The following is a 27,994-nucleotide window of genomic DNA, read 5'->3' as shown; positions in this document are numbered from 1 at the left end:
GTGTATCTAGACACTGTAATGAAATGTTACTTGGCAATAAAATGAAATACTGATACATGCCACAACATGAAGGGGCATGAAAACATTAGGTTCAGTGAAAAAAGGCAACCACAAAAGACCATATCTAGGCAAATTTCCACAGACAAATCTCTAGAGACAGAAAGATTAGGAGTTGCTGAGAGCTGAAGGAAAGGAGAGAATGAAGAGCGACTGCTAATGGGTGTAGGTTTCTTCTGGGGTGATGAAAATGTTAAATTTAGATTGTGGTGATACTTGCACAGCTCTGTGAACATATCAAAGACCATTTAATTGTAATCCTTAGGTAGATGAATTTTATGATATGTTAATTTTATCTTAATAAATAATATTAAGGCAATGTAACTAGTCACTAGGCCCCTGCAAGTTGTGAAGTTTGGGGACTCCAGCTCTCAACTGAAGCGTGAACTACTTTAAGCTTCCAAAGATAGTATTTCTTGAAACTAAGCTTCTGATTAGAATTGGACAGGGTTGTATTCACTGGGAACAAGTATGGGTACAGATTTTGTGTTATCAACAAAGGGTAAAATTTTAAGTCATTAGTTAACTAGTTAGTTTCTATGGCTGACCAGATGTGATATAGCTGTTTCATGAACTATCCATGGGAACTGTTTGTGTCTTAGGCCAGCAGGTTGCCCTCTGCTCTGGAATGTATTTCCGGGTCAGTTGCTCCCACAATCAATTAGTGTGTGCGCTCAAGGGAAGGAAAACTGGTTTCAGCATTATCTTAAACAAAACAAAATTAGGAAGGTAAGTATCATGCCAAAAAATTATGTAATGCATTCCAAAGCCAATTTAAAATGCATTTTGGACCAACCATGCTGAATCTACACATTTAGCACAGGTTTAAAAGGTTAAGGTTATGCATACTCACATAGAATACAGCTTTTCCTTTTTAACATAAATCTTCCTTTTGGGACTCAGAAATTCAGGTAGTTCAAATTTCACGGGGGAAAAAATTAGCAAATTGAAGTCTCAAATATTTGTCTGACTATAATATGTATGTCCATCCACTACCTTCAAAGCCTTAAAATCCAGAATGTTCAAACACCTCACTCTTCAAAGTTGGTCTACCACCTGGGCATCACCTGAAAGATCCACCACCAAAATCTGCATTTTATCAAGCTCCCCAGGCAATCTGTGTGCACATTAAATTTTCAGAGGCCTTGTTCTCCTACCCAGTGAAAGCTCAATGCAGAGCAGGAAAACTGGGCAGTGGGTCACTGTTGGTAATGTCAATTAAGACACGTGATTCCTAGGTACATCAATAAAGCAACTGGATGGGTGGTGTGTGATTCACTCAGACAAAGAATAGGAAAGAAAGATGATGAATAGAAAAGGATAATATGAGAAATATGGAAGAATATTTGGATTTTGTATATAATGAATAATTATCACTTGGGACTATGAAATCAAGACAATTTTTCTAATTTAGAGTAGAATGTTTTTATTTCTATTTCTGAAACCCAAACAATTCAATTTTAATATGAATCTTTTGTAATATATTTTCATTAGTACACTGGTTCTCTTTTGCATTTACTTGATAGATATCTCATACCTGCCCAACTGCTGGTATTGTTAAATTTTATTTAAAATCCAAGTGAATTTGGATTGTAGCAACCTCCAAATGTTGTAAAGCTACAACCTTTCTGTTTCTGTAAATACGCATGTAACACTGGAAAGAAGGCTGTTTCTAAGGATTTTACTTAAACACCCTGGGGTGGAAAAGAGAGGACCTTGTTCTAGTTTTCTCCACCTCTCAGTATTGCCCTTTTGGCTCCTGCACCACACCCTGCGGAAGTCCAACACTTAGGCGTTGAGCAGCAGGTGGGTACAGGTCATTGATGGCAGGAGGGTTCTTAGATTAAAAATGGAAACCTTACTCTTCCAGGTCCACCTATAGGTATGGAAAGAAGCAATTCAGACCTGGAGGGACCACTCTCAGTTTCCCCTTTTCCCAGGTAGGCACCATTCAAGTATAGGTCTTATATTCCTTAAAGAGCTCCAATTGTCCTAAACTTACGGGGTTGAGTAAGTGGAAACCCTTTCATTGCACTTTTGCCCCCACAGTCCCATTTCCTGCAAAGGCAGTTTATAATTCGAGTAACCAGGAGGTCTTGCCAAGCATATCAGTGGTTTTCATGTTATGGTGGGGCTACAAGAAAAGGGAAGGAAGGATCAAGAGGGTCTTCTGGAGGGTGATACTTAAAATGTGGATACTTGGGTTCTGCCCAAAATTCAGGAAGTCTGAGCTTTGGACCAAATTATTTGCATTTTAATAAGTGTCCCAAGCAATTCTGATGTAGGAGCCCCAGGTCTGTACTTGAGGAAATAGTGATATAATTGGTTTGAGATTAGCAATACCACCTTTGTAAATAGATCACTTATTCTTAAGCATCTACTTCATGTTTGTAACTGATGTTGTCAACATCCTCTTTGGGATCCATTTAGCATTTACTAAGAAACTATTTGCAGAGAACTGCACTACTGCTGCTTTCCTGATGGAAAGGATGGGGAAAGAAGGGTGTGACCACATTAGAGAGCTATTTCTCAACTTCCTAAAAAAATGACAGATTCACCCTTCCATGATTTATGAAACAGGTTAACCTAAACAAGTACGTTACCCAACCACAGTTACCATAATTTACTAACCTTTTTAGGGCACCAGTGTACCAGAGATGTGATGGCCTTGCCAGTGGGAAGGTCAATTTTGCAAGTCAAACTGCCAAGGTTTAAATTCTACCGTGAAGGTAGAATCTAAATACAGAGTAGCGGCATCGAGGAGCCACTTACCTGAGATCTCTGACCATAGATAAGTAGATTTAGCTTTTCTGGGCCTCAATGTTTTCATTTGTAAAAATAAGGATATAATACCAGGTTCTATACTTGAGGAAGTTTTTATGAAGGTTGAATGAAACAATTAAATATCTAATTGATGCAGAGGGTCTCAAGAATCTAAATACAGTGTTTCAAATTCATTCTATTTTTCAGTCAAACCCACAAAACCATTGTGAGAATAGTAAGGAATGCTTCCAGGGGCTAATTTGGAATTCTACGTGGAAAAAAAGTGGAATTAAACTATATGTTCATTTCAAGCAGTTCAGACGAATTATCATAACTACAGTGATCTGGGGTTTTCGTTTTTTCGTTTGACTGTTTTCTAAGGTTCTCTAGCCCTGGGTATCTTTGGGAGTTTGTCCTGCAGGAGCCACCCACGGCCCCAAACTTCTCATCCAAATTCCCAGCTCCCAGGGGCACTAAGGGCGCGCAGTGCCAAAGAAGTGTGTCACGGGAGCAAGACCGGAGGTGCCGGAGACCTGGACCTGGAACCCAGCCAAAGGGACGCCGGGGCCGGGAAGGAGTCCGGGGTCGGGAAGGAGCCCCGGTCCGGCTGCCGCAGGGCCACCGCCCCCCGCGGGTGGGTGTGTGGAGCGGCAGTCGGCGGGCGCCGGGAGCGTGCGCGGCCACGTGACGGACGCTATAAGAGCGCTCAGACCGGACGCTCGGCTCCCGCCGCGCCGACTAGCCGGCTGCGCTCCCTCCCGGCGCCCGGCTTCTCCCAGCCAACAGCCTGCGGCTGCGGCGGCCACCGCCCGGCAGCACCATGGCAGGTACGCGCCGCGCCGCCCTCCGCCCTGCGGGCCCAGCTCCACCGCCCCCGGACCTCCGGCTCTCCGCCCCGCACGGCCCCTCGCAGCCCCACCGCCTCCCCGCGCCTCCGCCCCGGGGAGTTCCCGGCCCGGGGACCGCCACTAAGTTATAGGATGATTGCAGCCGGGCGTGGCGTTCCTGCGTCAGCCGCACCTCCGCCGCCCCGCAGTCCCGAGGGCTCAGTGGTGCGCAGGCACACAGAGCCTGGGCCTCGGCCTCCGCCGGGGCCCAGTTTCCCTTTTCCTTCTCCTTGCCCTTCCTCCTGCTCTCACCGTGAAGGCCGGGCGGGTGGAGTAGCTGCATCTGGCCGAGTGGGGGTGGGGAGCTGGTGCCCCGGGGCTCCAGTCCCGAGCTGGGGGTGCGGCGGCATCGAGGAGCCCCCCGCCGCCCGCGGGCTGGAACTCCGAGGGGCGGTTCAGCTCCTCCGCCGCCGGCCCGGGCGCAGCGGTCACGCCGAGACTATTTTTAGGCCTTTGGGGCCGGTTTCGGGGAGCCGGAGCCGGGCGGTGGGAGGGCGCCGGCCCACTTGTTGCCAGGTGTCCGGGCCGCTAGGCGGATCTGCCCAGGACTGAGGCTCCGAGGTAACTGGTCCTTCCCGTGGTGTGGAGGCTGATAGTGGGGAATATTACTTAGAGCAATGGAGCTGCAAAAAGACTGCAGATGTGGCCTGTCTGTGGGGTGGTGGAAGTTGTACCCGAGTGTCTGCCGTCTTTCCCGTTCCTTGTCATGATTTGCTGGGTCTGGTGTTGCAGCCCGGGGTCCAAAGCATTTGTTCTGTCCTGTGCTTCGACTTGGAAATCATCTATACCCTTGCTTCCTGAAATCCTTGACTCCCATATTAAACTTTTCTTCCTGATCCCCTGGAATCTGGACCCTTTCTGAATGAAACATCATCATTCATTATGCCGCACATCAAGCACCTTTGGGGCAGACTGAAATGTCTTTTGAGGGGTTCAAGGAACAAGTACAGAGAGTGGTGGACCTGTCTAGACACAGGTGTCACTGTTGTGAGCTTTCCGGGAGGGGGACTGGCCGGGAAGCCGGTGGCGCTCGGGGGCGGAGAACACCAGTCTTTCTACAACTTAGTAGAGGGCTTGCCTGGAAGAGAGGTGGGCACTACGTGTGAAGACGGTCCTCAGTCGGGGGTGGGCGCCGAGGGGCGGGCGCAGCTGACCACCTGCACTTCTCTCTCACTTCTCAACGTAATTTCCACGGCCTCCTGTCTCCACGTTGGAAAATGGGCAAAGGGAAAATTAGGAAACCTAAGTCAGAGAATGACTTTGTAACAAAATGTTCCAACTCCCTGTGTGGGCAACAGTGCCCCCAAGTGACTCCTGCCAGAGCTTGATCCCAGGTATCCTGCACACTTGGATGCCCACCAAACTGCTCATGTTAAAATCCCCTCGGAAGCAGAGTATGTCCCGAATCCTCCCAGGAAAGGCCTGGGGAAATCGCAGCGGCTGGGCTGTGGGTCTTGGCAGATGGGGTTTGTGTAGTAGGAAGAATAATTATTCGTTTGTCTTTGATCCTGGCTGTTAAGTGATTGTAGGAAACAGTTTTGTGTGTGCGTGTCTGTGTAAGAAAAAGAATGAGAGGAATATGTTGAGGGGATGGGCCAAGGTCCAGGGTAGAGACTATTCCCTTGTTTCTCCAAGGAAAATAAGGCGCGTGTGTTAGACCTTGTGAAGTGATTCCTAAGTCCATTTAACAGCGATTGGCCACTCTTTATATAGAAGCATTTAGGAGAAAAGTACTCTCTGAGGAGGTTACAGTTGAGCCGAGACACTGAACGTGACTCTCGAGGAGTGATGAGGTGGTCTTTGCTCCAAGTTTAGGAAACAGTATAAAAAGCCCAAGTCCTGGCAGAAATGTAAGCACCCAAATGAAGAATATGGCCTCTGCTTTCAGATACTCTCTATTGGGGTTATTTGTTGCTTTGCGCTTGGTTGAAAAGTATTGTCTGTGGTACTTTATAGAAATTGCACTTCTCTATCTCTTCATTACTGCCTTTTCATTGCCTCAGGTTCACCCTCTGAGTGTTAAACTAGTCTAAGAATTTAGCTTGTCTGGATTCTAAATTAGAACAGATTAGGAGAGGAACTGATTTTTGACAAATTATTGGTTACAGCGTGTTCTACAGTAGCTTTTTCTAGGGTGGAAGTTGTAATGAATATGTGCTTTTTTTCCCCTTTGCATTAAGATCAGGCCTTTGTGACACTGACCACAAATGATTCCTACGCCAAAGGAGCCCTGGTCCTAGGCTCATCTCTGAAACAGCACAAGACCACCAGGAGGCTGGTGGTGCTCACTACCCCACAGGTCTCAGACTCCATGAGGTAAGGACTTTGCTGCCAGTCTGTGGTGGTGCTCTGACGTCCCTCTCCCATTTCTGGCATCAGTGGGCCCTGAGGCCATACCTTTTTCAGGGCTTGAGCATCTGGAAGAAAGATGAGAGTTCCTGAGTGAAGAATTCCAGAGCCTGAAACCTCTGTCTAGCTTTTGGAAGCTGTTCTACCCGAACTCCCTTCCAGAGTTTGATCTGTGATGTGGTAGTCTATCCCATGCTCTCACTGATTCTAAAGGGGAGAAGGACTCGCCCCTAACAAGGTTTCCTTCTAGATGTCTCCTTTACGTAGTCACGCATTGCCTGCACTCCTTTCCCAAAATGCAGCAAGGGCTACTTGGTTTCCTGTCTCAAACCAGAGAAACCTCAGGTGACTTTGAAAGAAAATAGCAGTTTTCCCCACTGCTAGTTGACATTTGTAACCTAAATATCTTTATTTACAAATGAATAGGTCAGTGTATTTGCCAATGGACTTTGTGGATTTGGGGTTGTGCTCTGAGGGGTACAAGCTGCTTGTTGATTGGGTTAGATCACTTTGATTTGTTGGGATTAAATTTTGAAGTGTCTGAATGAAGTACATAGTTCATAATGCTAACAATATTCAAAATATCTAGGCACACTAGTAGCTCTGTATTGTGTTTATTTTTGCAGTCTTCTGTCCCTCTTAGAAGTTGAAAATGTCTTTTTTTTAAAGATTTTATTTATTTATCTTTAGAGGGGAAGGGAAGGAGAGGAGAGAAATATCGATGTGTGGTTGCCTCTAGTGAGTCCCCTGCTGGGAACTGGCCTGCAACCCAGGCATGTGCCCTGACTGGGAATCGAACTGTGATTGTGTGGTTCGCAGGCCCCCACTCAGTCCACTGAGCTACATCAGCCAAGGCTGAAAATGTCTTTTTGTGACTTTTTTGAAAATATGTGCATACATGCCAAGGACCTCTGAAAAGGAGAATATGTATCTATGTCTGCCTACATACATACATGTATACAAACAACCTTGTTTCTAAAGGGTAATTTTAGAAATGCCAAAAAGTTTACCTCCTAATGTGTATTTCATAATTTGTAGTCTATTTGGTGGGGATGTATGTGAGAAGACAGATGTACTCTGGATACAGATAATAACAATACTAGTTTTGTTCTGTGTGTTTGATAGTATAAACTTTCAATGACGATCTGTCTTTATATGTTATAACTTGTGCTAAGTTTAGTGTCTTACCTAAGTATATTCCCCCTCAACCCACCTCAAGATTGCTTTCCAAAATAAATCTTTGGTTAATTTGGGGCATAGAGAAGAGTTGTACCTGAGAAACTGAAGTGAGTCTCTCATTATGCCAGAGGTTCTAAACACATAGTAAACGCTGGCTATATTCTATTCTAAAAACATGGCAGCTAAATAACTGAGTCCTTTCACTTCTTTTGGAACACATATATTCAAGCAGTTCTCTGTCAGCTTCTTCAGCAAAAAAATGATTAGTCAGAGGCTTCATTGCAGACATTATGTGTAATTTACTGAGCATGATTGGTAAAAATATGTGGTAGTTAGAAAGAATCAGTTCTAATAAGATATCATAGTTAAATACATAGGCTGTTGCAAAGATGTACTCTTACCACAGGTGAGTCACACTTTTACAGGCTGTTTCCACAGTTTGCCCGGTAATCAGTAGTACGGTAAAAAATAGACAACTTCTGTAGTAAAGTCTTAAGACAAGTGCTTCATGCTCACCATAAGCAGTTATTATTTTAGTGAAGTTAACTGCACATGCCAATTAACATATAAATTATCCTGAGGTAAATTAGGAGGTATTTAAAAGATTGTACTATGCCAAAATAAGAGATTGCTCTACTAATGCATGGATAGGCCAATAAAAATGCGATCTTATGTTAAATGCCACTTGTTCTAGAAAGATGCTAAGCTCTGTTTTTGAATTTCCTTTTGACAGAAAAGTTTTAGAGACAGTCTTTGATGAAGTCATCATGGTAGACGTTTTGGACAGTGGTGATTCCGCTCATCTAACCTTAATGAAGAGGCCTGAGTTGGGAGTTACGTTAACTAAACTCCACTGCTGGTCACTCATACAGTATTCAAAGTGTGTGTTCATGGATGCAGATACCCTGGTGAGTGTGGTGTTGATGGCTAAAAAGATGTGTGTGTATACATACGTACACACATGTATTTAAAAAAAACAAAGTAATCAGAACAGGAGTAGAATCACAGAAATGGAGATCACATGGAGGGTTATCAGTGGGAAGGGGCAGAGTGGAGAATGGGGGAAAAGGTACAGGGAATAAGAAGCATAATTAGTAGGTACAAAATAGACAGGGGGAGGTTGAGAATAGTTCAGGAAATATAGAAGCCAAAGAACTTTTATGTATGACCCATGGACATAAACTAAGGGCCAGGTGGGGGGAATGCAGGTGGGAGGGGGGTACAAGGCAGAGGGAAATAAATGGGGGGATGGAACAACTAATAGCATAATCAATAAAGTATATTTTAAAAAATAAAGTAAAAGTTGTACATAGTAATGGAAATGAATTAGGCATTTGGGGAATGATGTCAAGACATTACAGTAAAGTTCAGATTTCAAAAAGGTGTCAGGTGGTGAAGGAGAGCAGGCCCTGGCTGCCTTACAGCTGTCATTTGAATCGTCAGGACCAACTGCAGATTGCATCTTCTGTGTTGGGTAACTTGGGGAGAGCTTAAGAAGGGAGTACTGCAGCAGAACATTTCCGTAATGCTTTCCCTCTCCCCTTTTGAATCAGGTCCTAACAAATATTGATGATCTCTTTGAGAGAGAAGAATTGTCAGCAGCCCCAGACCCAGGGTGGCCTGACTGCTTCAATTCCGGAGTCTTTGTTTATCAGCCTTCGGTGGCAACATACAAACAGCTGTTGCACATGGCTTCTGAGCAGGGTAGTTTTGATGGTATGTATCTATTATGTTTATATCTGTTAAGGTATTAGTAACTTGTGCGGGCTGCTCTTCTTGGGGATATAGTTGCAATGGTTCCTTGTGCCTGGAATACAGCATTACATGGGATGGAGCAAGCATTTTGTTATGCACTTTTGGAAATACTTTTGTGTATTTCTGTGTGCACACGCATCTTTTTTTCATAGGTGTATAAGAGTAACCTACCTAGGACAGGCAGTTTACAGATATGTCTTCAATTGGCTTTCCTGTGTCTAAATTAGAGTATGGCAAATGAATTATGATTATTCAAGAATTCAAAAGATCATGACACAAATTAAAAAAACTTTAACAACTATCTTTAAATCTGAGTAAACTTAGTTGTAAGACCTAACAGGAACAAGCATTGTGTCCATGGAACTTGGAGAGGTAAACCTAATAATTCGGCTCTGTTCTCCTGTAAAACATTAAGAAAGAAGATAGGAAGTTTATGTGAATAGTCTTTGTGTCCATATTCAATAGTGATGGAAAGGAAACTGGGACTCATATCAAAGGAGTGGACCAGAAGGGAGAAAGAAACAACTAAACAGAAAAGAAGGAAGAAACAAGAATTCAAAAAAATGAGGACAGGCTTAGGAACCTCCAGGACATCTTTAAGCATTCCAACATCTGAATGATAGGGGTACCAGAAAGGGAAAAGAAACAGCCATAAGTGGAAAAGTTATTTGAACCAATAATAACGGAGAACTTCCCCAATCTGGCAAAGGAAATAGACTTCCAGGGAATCCAGGAAGCTCAGAGAGTCCCAAAGAAATTGGACCCAAGAAGGAACACACCAAGGCACATCATCATTACATTAGCCAAGATTAAAATGAAGGAGAGAATCCTAGAAGCAGCAAGAGATAAGGGGACAGTCACCTACAAAGGACTTCCCATCAGACTGTAAGCTGATTTCTCAAAAGAGACCTTACAGGCAAGAAGAGGCTGGAAAGAAGTATTCCAAGTCATGAAATGCAAGGACCTACATCCAAGATTGCTTTATCCAGCAAAGCTTTCGTTTAGAATGGAAGGGCAGATAAAGTACTTCTCAGATAAGGTCTAATTCAAGGAGTTCATCATCACCAAGCCCTTATATGAAGTGTTAAAGGGACTTATCTAAGAAAAAGAAGATAAAAAATATGAACAGTGAAAGGACAGCAAACTCACAGTTATTAACAACCACACCTAAAACAAACTAAGAGGACAGCTAGATCAGGAGCAGAACCATAGAAATGAAGAACACATGGAGGGTTAGCAACAGGGGAGTGGGAGGAGGAGAAAGGGGGAGAAGGTACAGAGAATAAGTAGCACAGACGGTAGGTAGAAAATAGACGGGGAGGGCAAGAATAGTATGGGAAATATAGAATCTAAAGAACTTGGGACACATGGACATAAACTAAAGTGGGGGAGTGGTGGGGGCGGGGTATGCAGGGTGGAAGGGAATGAAGGGGAGGAAATAGGACAACTGTAATGGCATAATCAATAAAATTTATTTTTTAAAAAATGCAAAAGTAGCTTTTTAAAAGTTAATGTTGATGAACCCTTCCAATAAAGGAAAGACCCAGTGTATCTAGAAAGAAGGACATGCTCTAAGAAGAAGCCCTCTCAGCAGTGAGTCATTGCCAGCTACTTGACATGGTGGCAAAAGCCCAAGACAGGAATGGGGGGCTGGGATAGAGCACTGAGCCCTAGCAGCATGCTAGGCTTCAGGGGCTTCCTTCTCTCCCCACTCCAAGAGTGGACCTGAGGTTTTCAGTGAATAGGTAATGGATCATTTGAAACTAACAGAAACAGGCTTCCTCAGTGGACATAAGACTCAGGCTGGACGCTGATATGAGGATTCATTTCCATTAACTTGGTGTAAATTTAAAAATCAAAATCTGAAATTTAAACTTAATTAGAAGATTAAATCTAAAACTTTGAAATTAAAAGATTGGAAGTTAAAACATCTTAAGTTACACTTAACATTGAAGTTGGGTTTTTGTTACTGCTATACACCGAAATTAAATTCTCTCAGTCATTTGAGAATTTGGAGTATGCAGCTATTTGAACTGTTAATGAAAAGACTAAAGAAGTTTAAGTCTTGCCCTGGCTGGTGTAGCTCAGTGGATTGAGCACGGGCCTGTGAAGCAAAGGGTCGCTGGTTCGATTCCCAGTCAGGGCACATGCCTGGGTTGCAGGCCAGTTCCTAGTAGGGGACACATGAGAAGCAACCACACCTTGATGTTTCCCTTCCACTCTTTCTCCTTCCCTTCCCCCCTCTCTAAAAATAAATAAATACATAAATTTTTTAAAAAAGAAGTTTAAGTCTTAATCTTGTTTCACTATTTGGCTTCTTTATATTCTGTGCCAGTAGTTCTCAATTTGGAGTGATTCGGCCCCTCAGAGAATGTTTGGCAACATCTAGAGACATTTTGTTTGTCATAACTAGGTGGGGCAGATGCTAGTGGCATCCAGTGAGTAGAGATTAGGGGTGCTGCTGAATATTCCGTAACACACAGGACAGCCCACAGAGCGAAGAGTCATCTGGCCTAAAATGTCAGTAATCCTAAGGTTGATAAACTGCTCTGCCAGGACCTTACATGCTCCAAAACAGCAGAAGTGTTGACCATAGTAAATGGCAGCATCTGCCATTAATCAGTCTTAAGTAAGAAATAATGTGCTGAGTATTCATCATGATCAGGGCTAAATGTAACTTCTTCACTTTACTGACTTATTTTTTAGTTCCTACTATTTTCCTTCATATAAGGAATGAAAGCAATATTAGCATTTGAATTCAAAACATGCATTTCTTATTTCTACTGATTATGCTAAAACAGTTACCTTTGCACAAAAGGAAAGTAAGAGTATTTCTTTAAGCAGAAGTCCACTGTTTATCTTACCCTTCCTGTAAGAGTGTAGCTTTCTTCACCTTCTCTCATTGAATTGGAAGGAAGTAGTGTAATCCTGCCAGAAATTAGGGTAAATTCTCAGTTTCAGTAAGCAAGTCACATTCTAAAGTAGACGCAGTGGCCTAAGATCCACATGGTTGTAAGAGCGTAAAGAGTTCAGTTTCTGATCTAGAGGAGGATTAGATTTCGTTGTTGAGAGATAAACAGATGCCAAACAGTAACGTGTCATGATTACAGTTTTAGAATATAAAACTAGCAAAACTTATAGAGACCAACTTGGGTTATCTACCTCATTCTAAAAGAGGTACTAGAGGAGTAGATGAATTTGTTGTTAAGAAGCAGGGATGCGTAAAAAATGTTCAACAAGAAAGTGTTTTCTGCTTTTGCAGGCAGAATCTCAGCCCACAGAGATTTCTCTCTGTGCCTGCTAGCACACTTCATTATTCAACAGCAGGGTTTCCAGAAGCTGGCCTTTCTGTGAAGTGTTCCATATACGAGTTGTTTGATAGTAAAGGGTTGAATTTTCTGTTAACAGAATCACTTAATTGACAGAGTTGAAAATTTTACTGTGCAGTTGGGAACTTATAATTATTCTCAATATGTTCTTTAAATTCAACAGAAGAATAAAATAGGAGCTCTTAAATGAGAAGTGGATTTCAATTGATGCGTTAAGCTTTACTCATCAAAGAATGTTTACTCCATCTGGTGGGAGTCTGCTCTTCCCTGGAGGGGTTTACAGCAGCCCCCCATTATCAACGGTTTTGCATCTGTGGTTTGTTACCTGTGACCACAGGTCTGAAAATATTAAACGTGGAAAATTCATTTATAAGTTGTAAATTGTACACAGTTCTGAGTAGCATTATGAAACCTCAGGCTGTCCCACTCTGTCCTGAGTCATCCCTTTGTCCAGCATCTCCACATTTTATATACTACCCACCTCTTAGTCACTTGGTAGCTATCTTGGTTGTTAGATCGACTGTCCCAGCTTCACTGTGCTTGTGTTTTAGTAACCCTTACTTTATTTAAAAATGACCCCAAAGCACAAGAGTAATGATGCTGGCAATTCAGATGCGCCAAAGAGAAGCCATGAAGTGTGTGTATGTGTGTGTGTGTGTATGTATAGGGGAAAAAACAGTGTACGTAGGGTTTGGTACTATTCGTAGTTTCAGACGTCCACTGGGGGTCTTGGAATGGATCCTCTCCAGATAAAGGGGACTGCTGTACCATCTTGTTGAATCTATATCTGTGACGCAAAGACATACTGGACTCACGCTTAACATTATTAAAATATTTCTTTGTGAGCTACATCCTTTTGAATGGGTGTAGATGCCTTGGGTTTTTCATACAGTGCCCAGTTTTGTTTAGGTGTTATGCCATAGTTGAGACTAACATTTTCAGATATTTCCTTTCATTCTGCCATACGTCTTCTAATATTCGCAGGTATCTGTCCACCGACCCCTCAGTTTTACTGAATGAGGGCTTAAGTCCCAGCATTTTTAGGCTGGCATTAAAAAACTGGTTTGCAGATAACTATATCTCAGTCTGAGTATCTCAGAGTTGTGCTTAATTCTTGCATACATTCAACAAAAACTGTTGGGGCCTGGTATCCATTGACGAGCCACACAGACTGCTGATGGTGGAGCATTTGCAGCTGCTTTCCCAGCTCCTCCGATCAGAAAGAATGTGACTGTCCTACTTCTAATCTCTGGTCTTCAGTCACACCCCCCTCCCTGCCACCACCACCTCTGGCCAAGAGAATAATCCCAATGTGGAAAATCATGCTAGGTACCTTTACTTCTTTCTTCCCAGATGTATAGAGTATTAGAATGTGAAGCTAGTGACTACATACCTGATTCATGGCTGGCTGGCATCTAATTTCTCATAGTGAAGTGTTTAAGTTCCTCTACTGTTGTTTGTATTTGCAAACTGTCCTGGCATTTACTTCATAACTGAAGTCACATGCTTCCTCAAAGTTGAACAACAGCTGTTGTGAAATAGATATAAACTAACATTTCATAAAATGTGACAGGATGATGCTAACTTCCGGACTTGATAGCAATGAAAGGAGGAGAGGTCATGATATCATAGATACTAATCCGAAATTCTGCCTCCGCACACTGAGGTGCAATGAGACGATGCACTTGATGCTTAATTTGGAGAAATCAATGTGAATGCAAGTTGAGGTTTATTTTCTTCTCCCCTGTGACTCTAAAGCACTGGGTTGGCCAAAAAGTTCATTTAGTTTTTTCCGTACAATGACTCCAGTAGTGGTTACTTCTCTGTAACTTCATTTGAAACAATTTTGTTAGATTGGATTGTGACAGCTGTCATTTCAGCATGCATTAGAAAAAACACTATCAAAATTGGTGAGTTTTTGTGCAGCCATTTTTAATATTGAAGGTGGAAGAAAATACACAGTATTTTGGGTATATTATGCTTTATTGTTTCATGAAATGTAAAAATACAACTAAAGTGCAAAAAAAGAGTTGTGCAGTGTATGGAAAAGGTTCTGTGGGGCTGGCTTATGCATTGGAAGATGTTTAGCAGCACTCCAGGCCTCTACCCACTAGACGCCAATAGCAGGAGATAACTGACATACTCAAAATATCGAAATCAATGAAGTTATTGGTGAAAATGAAAAATGTGTCTTTTATTTTACAGAAAAAACTTAACATACTTTTTGGCCAACCCAGTATCTAAATTATTTAACCTCATACAGTTAAAGATAAGAGTTTAGTATTTGAAAGTTACTGTCTGTTAAATTTCATCTGCATGTGTTAGCTTCAAAAACCTAATAAAAGCAATTCATATTTACCAGTTTGATGTTTTTAAAAAAAGTCTTGGGACTCATTTGAATTACCATAACCTAAATACCCTGAACTTTTTATTACAATAATACAATTTTCATCTGTGGTTGCATTTTCAAAAAGTATAGGAGACAATAAATTGGTGAGAGAATATTAGATAAGTTTTACCAGAATCCAAGCTCTGCTGTGAGGCCCTTATACCTGCAATGTTTCACAGTCTAATTCTAAGTGGTCACTGAGACTCTTAAACTGTCATATCTTTTTTCTGTTCTTGGAGATGTAGTAAACCAGGAGAGTATAATAAGTTTTTAAAATAATTTTTAACAGAAAAGGTTTGGTACTTAAGTTCTATTTAGTTGAAAATTTATCCCAGTGCCACTTTTCCTAATCTTTGTCGTTAGTTAGGCTTCAGGCTGAACCTGCCCAAAAAAGGAATGAAGTGAAGAGGTATTTCCAGATAGCACTTGTCCAAATCAAATTAGCTAGAAATTCAGGTCCACCTCACTGGTTTCCTGACTTGATAGATTACATCTTGAATAGTCGTTTGCGATCAGTTTGTCCCAGCTGCCCAAACACTAAGCTGCCTGTGGCCCTTAGGGTAGTTCATCAATTGATTTGAAAAATTCTCTGTTCTCTTGAATTTATGTCATTTAATTGATAGTTTGGTTGATAAATATCCTGAATAAGTAAAGATGAAATGCAAAAGTTATAACATAATGGCACACACGAGTTTTTTTCATAAGAGCTAGTTTTATGTACCCGTGAGTGTTTTTTTTTAACTTTGCCATCTCTTTCTCTCTTGCCTTCTTCGCAATCTCTTCTAACCAGAGATCATGAACCCAGTGAGAAATAGAGGAGGAGGAAAGAATTGAAGTGTTACATGTATACGGGCTCTTATGTTCATCATTTTACTTTTTCACTTATTTTTCAGTAGGCCTATGAGGTGGTCATTCATTCATTCATGTATTCCTTCAACAGATACTTATTGAGGGCCTGCTATGCAGCTAGTCCTGGGAACCTGCCCTCCTTAGAGTTTAGGACAGCAGACTGCCCAGTGCCCCAGAGCTGGTGGTAGAACCAGAGTCTTCTCAACTCTATGGCTGGGTTGTATGTGTAGTTTTTTTTTTTTTCCTTTTCTCCCAATTAACCCATACTGCAACATTGACAAAAATATACCCTGTGAATTATGCAGATGGAGGAAAATTGCTATTGCACTGGCCTTTTTAAAGATTAACCACTTAAAATTCACTTCTGAGGGAGCAGCTGATATATTCCATATTTTGCAGATGAAGGATCTGAGGCTTAAATCTTCTGTCTCTACAGCCAGAATAAATTAAAATCCCTCTGAGCTACAGTATCTAGAAATATTTTGTCTTTTTACCTCAGTAGCACAGTTGATAGTCTTTCATTGTTTTATGGGTCTGGAAATATTGGAAATATTACTCTTGCCTACATTTCTGTAGTTCATTTATTCAGTGTTTCAAAAATTATTTTAGCTTCTAATCTGAGCAATATGCTCATTTTTAAGGGCTAGGAATAGGTTGGCAAAAATGCAGACCTTAAAGCTTATAGTCTATGAGATCTTACAGACATAACTGATTATGTAATTATGATTGTGATAAGTTCAGAGTGCCAAAGGAATCTAGACTGACATGCCTTAGACTGAGAAAATGAAAAATAAGCCAAGAATAAATGTTTTCTTGAATTTATGTAATTAATAGCTTGATTATTAAGGATTTTGTAAGGTGAAAAAAAAAGCTAGAACATAAAAAGAAAAGTAAATCCATTGTTCTTGGCTTAAATGGGTACAGACCAGTGAGATGCAATGATGCTGAGGCTGAGTGCCTGGGTTTTCTGGATTAACCTTGGGTTATTCTGATGATCCTTAGTAAACCTCATAGAAATAGTCCCAAGAATGGGACCATTTATAGACTGTAACTTACTCATCCTTGGCATGCTTGCTATAGGCAGGGATGACACTACCTGCCAAGCGTGTTGTGAGAAGTCAGTGTTAAGGAATGAGTCACATTTTCTTCTTAGCACTTGTGTATGTCTCTATTATAGTAGTAAGCATATTTACATTATTTGCTTGATATCTGCCCCTCTACCTCCTTGTTAGATTCAGAACTGTTTGAGAGCTGAAGCCTATCTTACTCATCATCTTGTCTATAATGTCTGTACCTAATTTATATAATTCAGACATCTTCTATTGAAATGGAATTTCTGAGAGTTACATTCTCTGACATAAAGTAAAAAAGAAGTCACTCTAAAAGTCTAGATGAGGCCCTGGTGTAGCTCAGTGGATTGAGCGCGGGCCTGCGAATAAGAGGATCACGGTTCGATTCCCAGTCAGGGCACATGCCTGGGTTGCACGCCAGTTCCCTGCAGGCCAACTCCCAGCAGGGGACGCATGAAAGGCAACCATACATTGATGTTTCCCTCTCCTTCCCCTCTAAAGATAAATAAATAAATAAAATCTTTAAAAAAAAATAAATAAAAGTCTACATGATTGCTTTTCAAATTTTAATATGCCAGCAAACCATCTGGGGATTTAAATGTGGATTCTGCTTCCATAGGTCTAGGTGGAGCTTAATATTCTGAATTTCTCCTAAGCTCTCATGCTGCTGGAACCTGCATCACACTTTGAGTAGCGTGATTCTCAGAGAAGCATTCCTATGGCTGAAACATGGGTTCATGTTTAAGCCAGAATTGGCCCGCCCTCCCTGCTGTCCACAGTAGGCACGCTAGCCGCCAACAGTCTGTGGGAGAGCACGCAGACTGCACAAGCACTGAACAGGTGCACAAATGTAAAAGGAAGTACTTAAGGCCGTTTCTGTCTTATAAAATAATAGGCCCAGTTTTTGACAAATGCTGTAATATGTCAATGGATACCAGGTTCATGCCTGGGTCAAAAGACTTGGAAAATACCAAGTGGTTTCAGGTATTACTAGCCCTTGGGCAACCTGGGGAAAGGATGATACAGACTCTTATACTTGCTTTTGTTTGCAAAAGGAGTGCCACATGTCCCTTATTGCATGTCCTTGTTCTCTCTCTCACCTGTGTCACCACACCCTGGCCTGCTGGGTCACAGCTGCTTCATTCCTGCTAATTACATTTGTCAGTTTTGAGATGATTGGAAATTAGAAATGTCCAAACCTGTCAGAGTAGATAAAGTTGCCTCTGGAAGTTTGACTAGAATACTGGACACAAGTCCTGGGTATTTTGGAGTGAAGGTTCAGCAGTCTTTAAGACGTCTCGTATGTTTTGAGGCACAGAAATGCTCAAATATGCACTCCGCTTTGAACTGTGCTCTAATTGGGAGACTCTAAAGAGGATGTTGAAAACACAACCCAGGTTGTTCTGATGGAACTAAAACATTTTCCTGGCTCTGAGATGTGAAATTGTGCATTTGGAAAAAGATGGTTACAGTGCTAAATTTAAAAATTACTTATAAAGTCACAGACTTCTAGGTGGTGTTTACTTCTATTTTTAACTTACAATTTTTGGCTAAAAGGTGACCCTTGGTCACATCGTGAGGTCAGTGGCCTTGGGAGTTTCATTATTTGTAGTATACCTTCTGAAAGTGAGGTCTCTGTTGAGTGTTTAAGGGGCACCATTGATTCACAAGTCTCCTGCTGGCCTTTTCTGCTTCTTCCTTGTATCCTGTTTCACTAGTGCTCTCAGCCCTGATGTGACACACAGCTGTCTGTGGGCTCCCTGAGGATAAATAGAACCAGACCTGGCCAGAGGCAATCAGCCATGGGCTCTGACTCCTGTTTCCCAGGCTTACCTCATGGGTTTGGGAATTTCTGTTTTACAACTGCTGTTCTGACCTCCACGGAATTAGATGGCTTTCTTAACTGTGCTACATGTAGAAAATAGTTTAAGTGAAATTGCTTAGTTTAACAAAGGTCTTATAATGTGGCATAAGAAAACGAGGTAGAAAAAATGGTACCTAATTTTACAAAGTTTACAAACAGCAGAACTGCATATGTTGTCAGGTGACATACATATGTGGTAAAATAAAGGAAATCAAGATAATTGCAAACAAAATTCATAATTAGTGGTTATTTCTGGGGTAGGAGACAGTGAAATTGGGTTGGGTAGCCCCACACAGAGAACTTAAACAACGACATTGGTAATCTTTCAGTTCTTAAATTGTATATTAGGTGTATGGAATTTTATTTTTAATAAGCTTTGCTTTATAACCTACATATATTTATTTTTGATAATATCATAGTTTATAATAAAAATCACAAGTACAGAATGTTTACAAAGAAAGGCTCTTACTACAGTTCTCATTCTTGCTCCTAACTGTATTATTATTTTAAAATTGTAAAAATGTAACAATATTAAGGAAAAGTCAGGTAGAGGAAACATCTGTAATACCATTCCTCCCACATAATTATTCTTATTTTTCTTCCAACATGGATGTTTATTTTCTCAGAATCACTATGTATGTCGCAGTATATCTTTATATTACGTAGTGGTTGACAGTCTTTAGAGCCATTGGTTTTAATGGCCAAATAATATTGTCGTGAATGGTTAGTACCACAATGTGCTAATCATTTGTCTGTGGTGGAATATTTAAGTTCTTTCCATTTTTATGCTGTTACAGAACATCTTCAAAGTTCTCACATTCATTCCACAAGTCATTTCCCTGTGTGTAAAGCATTCTGCTACATGCTAGAATTTACAGTGCTAGAATCTATGTTACAGCAAAAGGAGCCATGATCTCTGTCCTTGTGGAATTTAAAATCTAATGAGTAACAGTTCTTGTTTGTGTTTCTCATTTTAACCACATAATCCTTGGTATAAGGTGTAGGTATATATTCCTATAAAATTATTGAAAGTCTATGACTTTAATTTGTTTTTTTGTTTTGTTTTCAGGTGGGGACCAGGGTTTACTGAACATGTTTTTTAGCAGCTGGGCAACAACAGATATCAGAAAACACCTGCCATTTATTTATAACCTAAGCAGCATTTCTATATACTCCTACCTCCCAGCATTTAAAGCGTAAGTAATAGTTTAACTGTTGTTGGGGGTGGTGAGGGCAGGGGAGGGGGTTTAAGATTTGGGGGGTGCCTTGTCATTCTGAGGGTAGTGACAGGTAGGAAACTTTGAGGGGAGTCTGTCTTGCGAGAAACATGGCTGTGACTGGGAGAGGCCTTGATGCAGTCCATCAATTTATGCCTAGAGTAACCTTGAGGGCACTTGGCTGCCTTGTGTTAAAAGGGTCCCATCAGTTCCTGGGGTGCCTGGACCCCTGACAGAACCTCTCTACATCATGGTCAAGAACATAGACTAGGTACAGACCCAACATCTGCCTCAGGCTGAGTTTCAGTTTCCTGACCTGTAAATGAGGGTGTTAACACCCTCCATGTGGTGGTAGTGGTTAAGCAAGCTGCTCACAGCAGTGTGGTGGTGTGGTCACCAGCCGAGGGCTGTGGAGCTGGCCTCCCTCCGTTCATATCCTGAAGTAGCCACTTACTGGATGGTTACTAGTTACTGAACTTGTAGTTCAGTAGAAGTTGGGACTTCTCTACCTCAGTATCTCACAAAATTATCATGAACATTAAAAGAGGTAGTCATGTGGAGTGGTTAGAACAGGGCCTGGCCTACCCTTAGCATTCAGTAAACATTAAGTTATTAGTCCTTTCTGTTTGAAAGGTGGAATAAATAGCATAAGAGTAATCTCTGAAGCCACAAAGGTGAGGCACATGGCTTCACACTGCTGTTCACCTGGCGTATGGCTTAGGCTCTGTGCCTCGGTTTCCCACTTGTGAAACGAGGAGGCAAAGGATAGTTACCTCAAGGGGTTGTCATGAGGATGGAGTTTATACAGTACAATAAAGTGCTCAGTGGATGGTGGTTGTTTTGGCAACATGGTTGTTTGGCACTGCCCCAGGTGCTGTTCCCGTTCGTCAACAAATACAGCCAGGTTGCTTGCTGTGCTGTCTCACTGCAAGTGCCTGGGCCCTTTCCTTCATCCTCTGGCTCATTTGTGTTGAACTAAGATGATGATTCAGGTTTCCTGAGCAGAGGCCAAGCTGTCAGGTTGATCCTGAGACACAGCCATGAGCAGCAAAGCTCTCCATTGAGCTGGGCTTGGCTTTCCAGTGTCTGTCCCACATGGGCATTCCTGAGTGAGCAGAAAACAAAGCGCCTTTCACTCCTCATATTTCATTATCCAAAGTCCTCTCTGTGAGTCTTACAACACAGTAATGAGCATGTCTGGATTTTTGTGGCAGAAATGTTTCCTTTTCTGTTTTTTTTTCTTCTGGGCAGCGTCTGTCACATCCCCCAAATAAGGTATATAAGTATCTTGTGTTCTTTCCTCTCTAACTATTCTTGGCATATGTCTGCAACATATTACAGCCTCTTGATTCTCTTTCCTTTCTAGCGTAAAACAGGCATGCTCTCAAATATACCAACTGTGGCTTCAGTAAAGCAAACAGATCAGGAGTCACTGTCAAGGGATAGAATAGAAGCCACATTATTTCCTCTTAGTCCTTGGCCTTATAAAATATAAACCTGTCTTACTTGAAAATGTGGGTCTGATTCTTTTTAATCCTTACTGCCTCAAAACCATGCAAGTTTGAACTGTAAACCATGATAGCTGACCCTGTAGAACTGAATTTGTGTATAATAGGGCAGTTGCCTAATTTGACTAGATTTAGCTGAGCAAGCAAAAAGATGAGAGTACAAAGGAGAAAGAACCATTAGTAGTCTGAGCAGTTCCACTCAGTTCTGCACAGTGAGCACATGCCCTGGGGTGAATATGTTGGGGACACATGAATCTGACATCCTCCCAGTTGGTCTCCCTTCTCAAACAGGACCATCCTAGCAGTTAATGATTTGTGGTTTTCATGTAATGGGGCCTCCAGTGCCTAGCAGCTATATCCCCTATGGTTCATTTGGAGTCCGTCTGATTTTCGCCTTACCACTAAAATTAAACACATTGTACCATTCAGTGGCAGCCTGGTTTGCACAGATACTGCTTGCATTTATTTTCTTTTGATAAAGACAAACAAGAAGCAGGTGGAGCAGAGTAAAGTTTTTAGGGAGAAGATATACTTGTTTGCTAGAACCTTGGCCTCTCTCTCTCAGGAACCCAGTTTTTAAAATATCTTCTTAATGAATTTCTCAGAAAAACAATTTGAGATCTAAATTACCAAAATGATCAGGATGGTTCTGTCTTCCTGGCTCAAAAAATGAGTGCTAATTTTGGACATCTCCGTAGCTTATTGGCATAGTCGTAAGGGTATATGACGCACTGGAGAAATTGGGAGCAACTCCATCCATTAGGCAGACGTCAGTTGGCCGTGGCCTGACAGGAGTTAATGCTGCGTCTGTACAGCTCACCCTTGGGGGTGTCAGCTCTGCATTTCTGCGATAAGACTGCTCAGAGTGATGTCTCCGGCACCCCATTGCTGCCTGTGTAGGAATGTTGAAACCAGATGAGAGAATTCATTCCCCTTCCCTTTGCCAGAAAATGCTTTTGGTAGGTTTTTTTGTTTGTGTGTGTGTGTGTGTGTGTGTGTGTGTGTGTGTGCATGCTTGGAGAGATCATCTCTAGAGACATTTTTTCTACATTTTTTTCTTACAATTAAGAAGAGCTAAAAAGGCCAATAGTTATATTTCTTTTTTGTTTCAAGTTAACGTAAAATTGTGGTCCAAATCTTTTAAGTTAAAATAGACTAGCCTAAATATTCAGGCCATTATAGATACTCTACAGAGAGCCCTGTGGGCCTCTCAGAGCTCAGCGTGAATTCAAAACCCCACTGCCAGGCTCAGAATAACCTTGGTAGCCTCCAGGATCAAGTGGCTCTGGTTTGGTGGCCTTCTTTTATGACAGCAAGGGTGATGGCAGGTAGAATGACAAAGCACGGAGTGGTTTAGAGCAATGTGGACTTCATGGAGGAAGGAGTGGAGACTTGTGTTACTAACTCTAAGCAACTATGTACCATGAGATCACCACAGCAGTATTTAGAACCCCCAGAGTCTTAGAGCTCTGGATATCTCAGAACAGTGTAGCCTTGCTATATATGAAGTTTCTGCTAGAGGGTAGCCTGATATGACATGAACTTAAATGAATTTGAGCTATGAAAGTAGCATATCTAATACTTTACCTACCATTTGGGTGGAACAAAACATAGAAGAAATACACAATAGTTTTAACACTTCAAATGACTATTCAAACATCACATCTAAAAAAAATTAGTCCTATTTCCTGTAATAAAAGATCCTCTTTAACATAGCATAATTTGAGAACAAAATTCCTTGGTTTAATAATTTTTAAGTTAATTTGTAATGTATTCATTGAGAAACAAGTTCATAAAGGCACTTCTTAGTGAAATATTTCCGAAAGTGGTTAGTATAATGTTTGAGAAATAGGCTTTTGGTTAATATTAGTTTCTTTTTCATTTTCTCTATTTGGAGGGCCTATTTATTTAATCTGTGTAGCATAGAATTTGGATTGTGTATAGCACTGGACAGAATCTCACTAGTCTTCTTAAAGTTAGTCATTTAGTTCCATTTCAGTGTTCTATTGTATCTACTGGCTAAAAGCTGTGTATGTCCTATTGTGCTATATAAAAATGGGCCTGCAGCAAAGATAAAGAGTTTTCTGGAATTACTTTAAACTGCCATACAAATTAATTGGTCAAATAGATTATCTATAAACCTTGATCTACCAAATAACTTCCAAATAAACATTCTACCTTACTCTTTTACTCGAGTTCCGATGTGATCTGAGGTGTGACCTGGCCTGGCCAAGTGTCAGAAACTATGTCTAGAAACCTAAAAGATTTCTTTCCATTGTTAACCTTTCCATTTAACCTTCCTGAGGATGTCGATAGCCATTATTTCTTTTTCAGGAATGTGGCTTGTTCACTAAGATTTAATGAGGCATCTTTAAAATCAATATTTTCCAAAAATGAAATTGATCCATCAGTGCACTAAATTCTCTTGTTCTCTCATATTTCTGATTCAATTGGGTTTATGATCCCTGAGGTGCCCTTGACTCCCATTTCTCCTCATGGCCGTGGCCATTGAAGCCATAGTCTTCTGTGTTCATTTCTTTTCACACTCCTACCTCTTTACCTAAAACCCTGAGGTGTTGTCTTTTGGATCTTGCTTATTTCTTCAGCCATTTGTTGGGCCACTCACGTGCTTACTTAGCAGGCCTGGAATATGTAGAGGGTGCCACCCATTCTGCTCACTAGGGCCTGCAAGGTGACCGTGGGAGCTGTAGTCTAATTGCCCTAGCAACTGCTTATGTGTGCAGTTCCCTGTAGGTCACATGGCACCTTTAATCATGGTTTGATTGCTGGAGAAGAATCACATGGTGATTGCGTGGATGGCCTGTTTCTTCTTTCTGGGCATTAGTGATGCTTGTTGAGCCCCAAATGTTCCATTTCTCAGCATGGCTATCTGGTCTTTGTAACTTCATCTTTAGGTTTTTGTTGCTCTCACATGATCTGTCTTCAGCTCTTCCTGCTGCCTATTCTGCTGTCCTATCCTGGTCCTTGTCTCTAAGGGAAGACCTTCCACGCCAGACCCAGCCCAGCCTTTAGAGGCTTCTCTGACAATAGGCAAAATGGGCACAGGGAGTGATACCCCACGAGCAGAAGTCTGGTTAAGAAACACCCTCTATAGGGGAGAGAGCTCATGGGGTTGAATCTAAGACGTACCCTCCCTACAGCTCTCAAACTGGTGAGCTGCAGACTGTCTCACAGATACATTTTGTCTCTCTTACATAGGGCTTTTTCCCCCTGAGTTGTCAATGCTTAAAAGTTAGGGAATTTCACATGAAACCCAGATTTCCAACTTCTTATGAAAAAGTCAGATATTAAGTAGAATGTAGGAGAAAGATGTCAAAGATGACTGTTACAGATATGGGGCCTCAACAGTTAGAATAAAGGAGTTGCCATTTCTGAAATGGGATGAACTGGGTGAAGCAGGTGGAAGCAGGGGTTGTTAGAGATGTATTCAGGGTATTCAGTTTTGGATGTATTAAGTTGGAGGTGCATATTGAACATTCTAGTGAAAATGTGGAATGAGTAAGTAGATATGAGCTTTGGGACTTAAAGAGAGGTCCAGGGAGACATAACTGTAGGAGTTGTCAGCATATAAGTGACATTTATAGCCATAAGACAAGGTGATGTAACCAAGAGAGTGATTATGATGGAAGAGATTCCTGAAGACTGAGCCCTGAGGCAGGAAAGTGAGGAGGAGCAGAGACGAGAATCAGAGCAGTGCAGCAGGAAGCAGTCCAGCAAAGTGAGCTGTTACTCCAGCCAAGCAAAGAAAACCTTTGGAGGAGGAGAGGAGTGACCCATCTGTGTCAGATGCTGTGACAGGTCAGACAGAAGACAAATGAGAACTGGCATTGGACCCAGAATGTGGTGGTCACTGGTGACTTTGGCAAGAGCACATCTGGTGGAGTGGTGGAGAAGAAAGCCTGATTGAAGCAGGTGCAAGAGAATGGAGAATTGGAGACCCTGAATACAGACAGTTCTTCTGAAGGATTGTCTTTAAAAGGGAGCAGAGAAATGGGTTGGTAGCTGGATGGGGCTGTGGGATCGGGATCCAGGGAGGGTCGTAGTGGCTTTGTAATGATGAGAGGTTACAGCACATTCGTGTATTGATGGGAATGATCAAGGATGGAGGGAGAGGACACTAATTGCAGACAGCTGAAGGGAGGCTGTGGGGAGTGTTGGCCCTGAGTAGGTGAAAGGGGACGTGTCCTTGTGTGCAGTGGAGAGGTCGGCTTCGGCTGAGAGCTGGGACAGTGCCGCGAAGGAAGGTAGAGTGTGTTGTTGAATAAAAGAATGAACAAATGAATGAATGGTCAAGAAGTCATCCAGGACAGACTAAAAATGGCATACTACCCCCAGGAAAGTCTTCCTGGTGTCCTGGCTTTGTGGGGCTTTCCCTGGCCTACTTTGTGAAGAAAGGCCAACTGCTAGGTGGTGTAGGTACCCAGGTCCTAGTCTGAGTTTCTAGGTTATAAAGACTGAGTTTGAGTACGGATGTTCTGATTTTTAGGGCATGATAAGGTTATTTAGCTTGAAAGGCAAGGAAAAATTGGGTGTGTCCCTGGTAGCCACAGTTGTTTGCTCATAAGTAGCTGTTTTCTGGTGAAGGTATGTACACCTGCTCATGGTCCCCAATCCTACCCACCAGGTCCACTTCTTCTCACATGACTAACCCACCCCTTGGGCACGTGGGTTTATGGCTCTTGATTCAGACTGTGAGAGGGTAAGAGGAGGAACCTTTTAATGAGAGAGAAGAGGTGGCTAATTGGTTGTAGAGAGGGGTTTTTGTTAGAGTCAGTCTCAGAAGGTACAACTGTGCCTTCACTGCAGTGGACGCAGGATGGCTTACCCTGCCACCACCCTTCCCAGAGAGGGTCCCACCAGCAGGGTCGTTTCTCTTTCTTGGTACCTAATTGAACGTTGCACACTCAGAGCTTCACATAGAATTGCTCCTATGTGCACTGTCATGGACTAGTTCCTGTTTTGTTCTGAACGGTTCTGTAGTCTCGTCCACACGTTACAAACTGCATTTGTCAACTGCTAAACTAGTCATGAACACTCTGTCTGGTCTTTTGGTAACATCAGGTCACTAGGATTATTTTAACAGCTAACATAAGCAGTATTATTGCTGGCTTGGGTTCAGACTATGTCTTGTGATCTGGACATCTCTTTTGAGATCCTGGCGGGTTAAAATTAGAATGCTTATTTTAAGAGATGTATGCAAGCTGAGACAAATCCCCATTACTGCGTCAGAATGAATGGCGCTCAGTAATTTAGAGACAATTGTGATATGTTCCCAACTTTTTTTTTATTGTTCCTGGCTGGTATTTTGTTGGATAAATCAAGCAGTGAGTCAGTGAATTTTCTGGGCATCCTTGTTCTGAGTCGAGGTTGGTAGAGTTTATCTTCTGCCATCAGCATTTCCCCTTCTCAGTCACCTGTTACTTTGCTCTTAGCCAGGCAGCATACATTTTGACAGTACCTGATTATTGCCTCTGGTGAGAGAACACCAGAAAAATGCCATGGGTTATTACCCTTCTATAAGGAACACTCCCAAATTTGCAGCTAGGCTAAAATATTCTTTTAAGTAAGAAGTAATTTCTTCTTATACTTACGATCTGTGCTGTTATTTTATTTTGATATGGGTATTTTGGATTTTCATAAATAACTGAAGAATAAATTTATTAAAATAAAAAAATAAGTTTTTAAAACATTCCTCAGGCAACATGATTGAGATGTAAAAAGATTACATGTGAGGTAGGTGGAGGGGGAAGAAAGTATAAGGGGGATAAATGGTAATGGAAGAAAATACAATAAAAAATAAGTATTTAAAAAGTGATTACATACAATTCACTTCTAAGTTAATTTAAATTCTAGGTCCAGAAACAGCATTTGAGACTTTTCCCCCATCACTTTTGCAAAGTATTTTATTATGTCAGCTAACAGAGCCAGCCCTTCAGGCTCCTTTGCTCTATAGGGAAGCACCGTTCTGTTTGTACAGTTAATACATAGTTATGTAGTTTTAACTCTGTAACCCATAAACCTTCATACAAGGCAGCCAGTGTTAGGCCTAGCAGGACCCCCTACATCGTGGCCAGAGCAGCCTTAGATGATTTCCAAGAATGCCCTGTGATGACTGCCTTATGCAGAACTTCACAGACTGGAAAGTTCTGCATAAGGCAGAGCTTCCACCCCCACCCCCACCCCCGCCACTTCCTGGGCCCGTGTTTCCCATTTAGCAGCTGCCTTACTTGTCACCCTTTCGTACTTCTCTCGCCCTCAAGGGCCCTGATTGGAGGTGAACCTTCCACGTTCAGTGATTCTTCCAGGCCCTTTTCATTGGAGTCCTTGCTCTCAAACTTCTTTTCCTCTGACCCCTGTTTATTTCTACAGATCTGTCAGGTGTATGGCAGTAATACTCCATTCCTAAAAAAGGTGTTCCCGTCTTCTTATTGTACAGAAATAGGGCTGACATAGGCCGAAACTGGAACACCTGAAACTGGCCTGTGACTTCTATGTGACCTTTCTTTCTTCCTCTCTCCTGCACCTCTATGCCATCGCACTCCTGAATCTTCATAAGCTCTTTCTGGCCTGCCCCTGAATATCCTGTCCCCAATAAATTTTTTCAAAAAACCCACTAACATCATGCATTTTGTAATCCATTGTGTTGCTGAAGTTTGTGTAGCTGTTGGGAGGGTGCATCACACTGTGCAGCCTTCCACAGTCCTGCTCACCCCTTGTCCCTCCCACACTCCCCCATCTTACTAGCTGCCATGGAAGT

At 41.9% G+C, this 27,994-nt stretch overlaps 1 protein-coding gene across 1 annotated transcript in view; it reads left to right on the top strand.

The window, feature by feature from the left end:
- The first annotated feature begins 3,558 nt into the window (after positions 1 to 3,558).
- Positions 3,559 to 27,994, top strand: part of GYG1 (glycogenin 1) — a 32,288-nt gene continuing 7,852 nt past the window's right edge. The window contains exons 1-5 of the mRNA XM_037061856.1: positions 3,559 to 3,647; positions 5,888 to 6,023; positions 7,969 to 8,143; positions 8,789 to 8,951; positions 19,561 to 19,687. Coding sequence (XP_036917751.1) covers positions 3,641 to 3,647; positions 5,888 to 6,023; positions 7,969 to 8,143; positions 8,789 to 8,951; positions 19,561 to 19,687 — 608 coding nt within the window. The 5' untranslated portion in view covers positions 3,559 to 3,640. The remainder of the gene's footprint in view (positions 3,648 to 5,887; positions 6,024 to 7,968; positions 8,144 to 8,788; positions 8,952 to 19,560; positions 19,688 to 27,994) is intronic.

This window comes from Sturnira hondurensis, unplaced genomic scaffold (genome assembly GCF_014824575.4).
Source record: "Sturnira hondurensis isolate 20B ecotype Veracruz unplaced genomic scaffold, ASM1482457v3 Scaffold0013537, whole genome shotgun sequence".
In the NCBI taxonomy this organism is placed as follows: Eukaryota; Metazoa; Chordata; class Mammalia; order Chiroptera; family Phyllostomidae; genus Sturnira; species Sturnira hondurensis.
The sequence above is the reverse complement of the archived record's forward strand: the minus strand, read 5'-3'. Positions and strand labels throughout refer to the sequence as shown.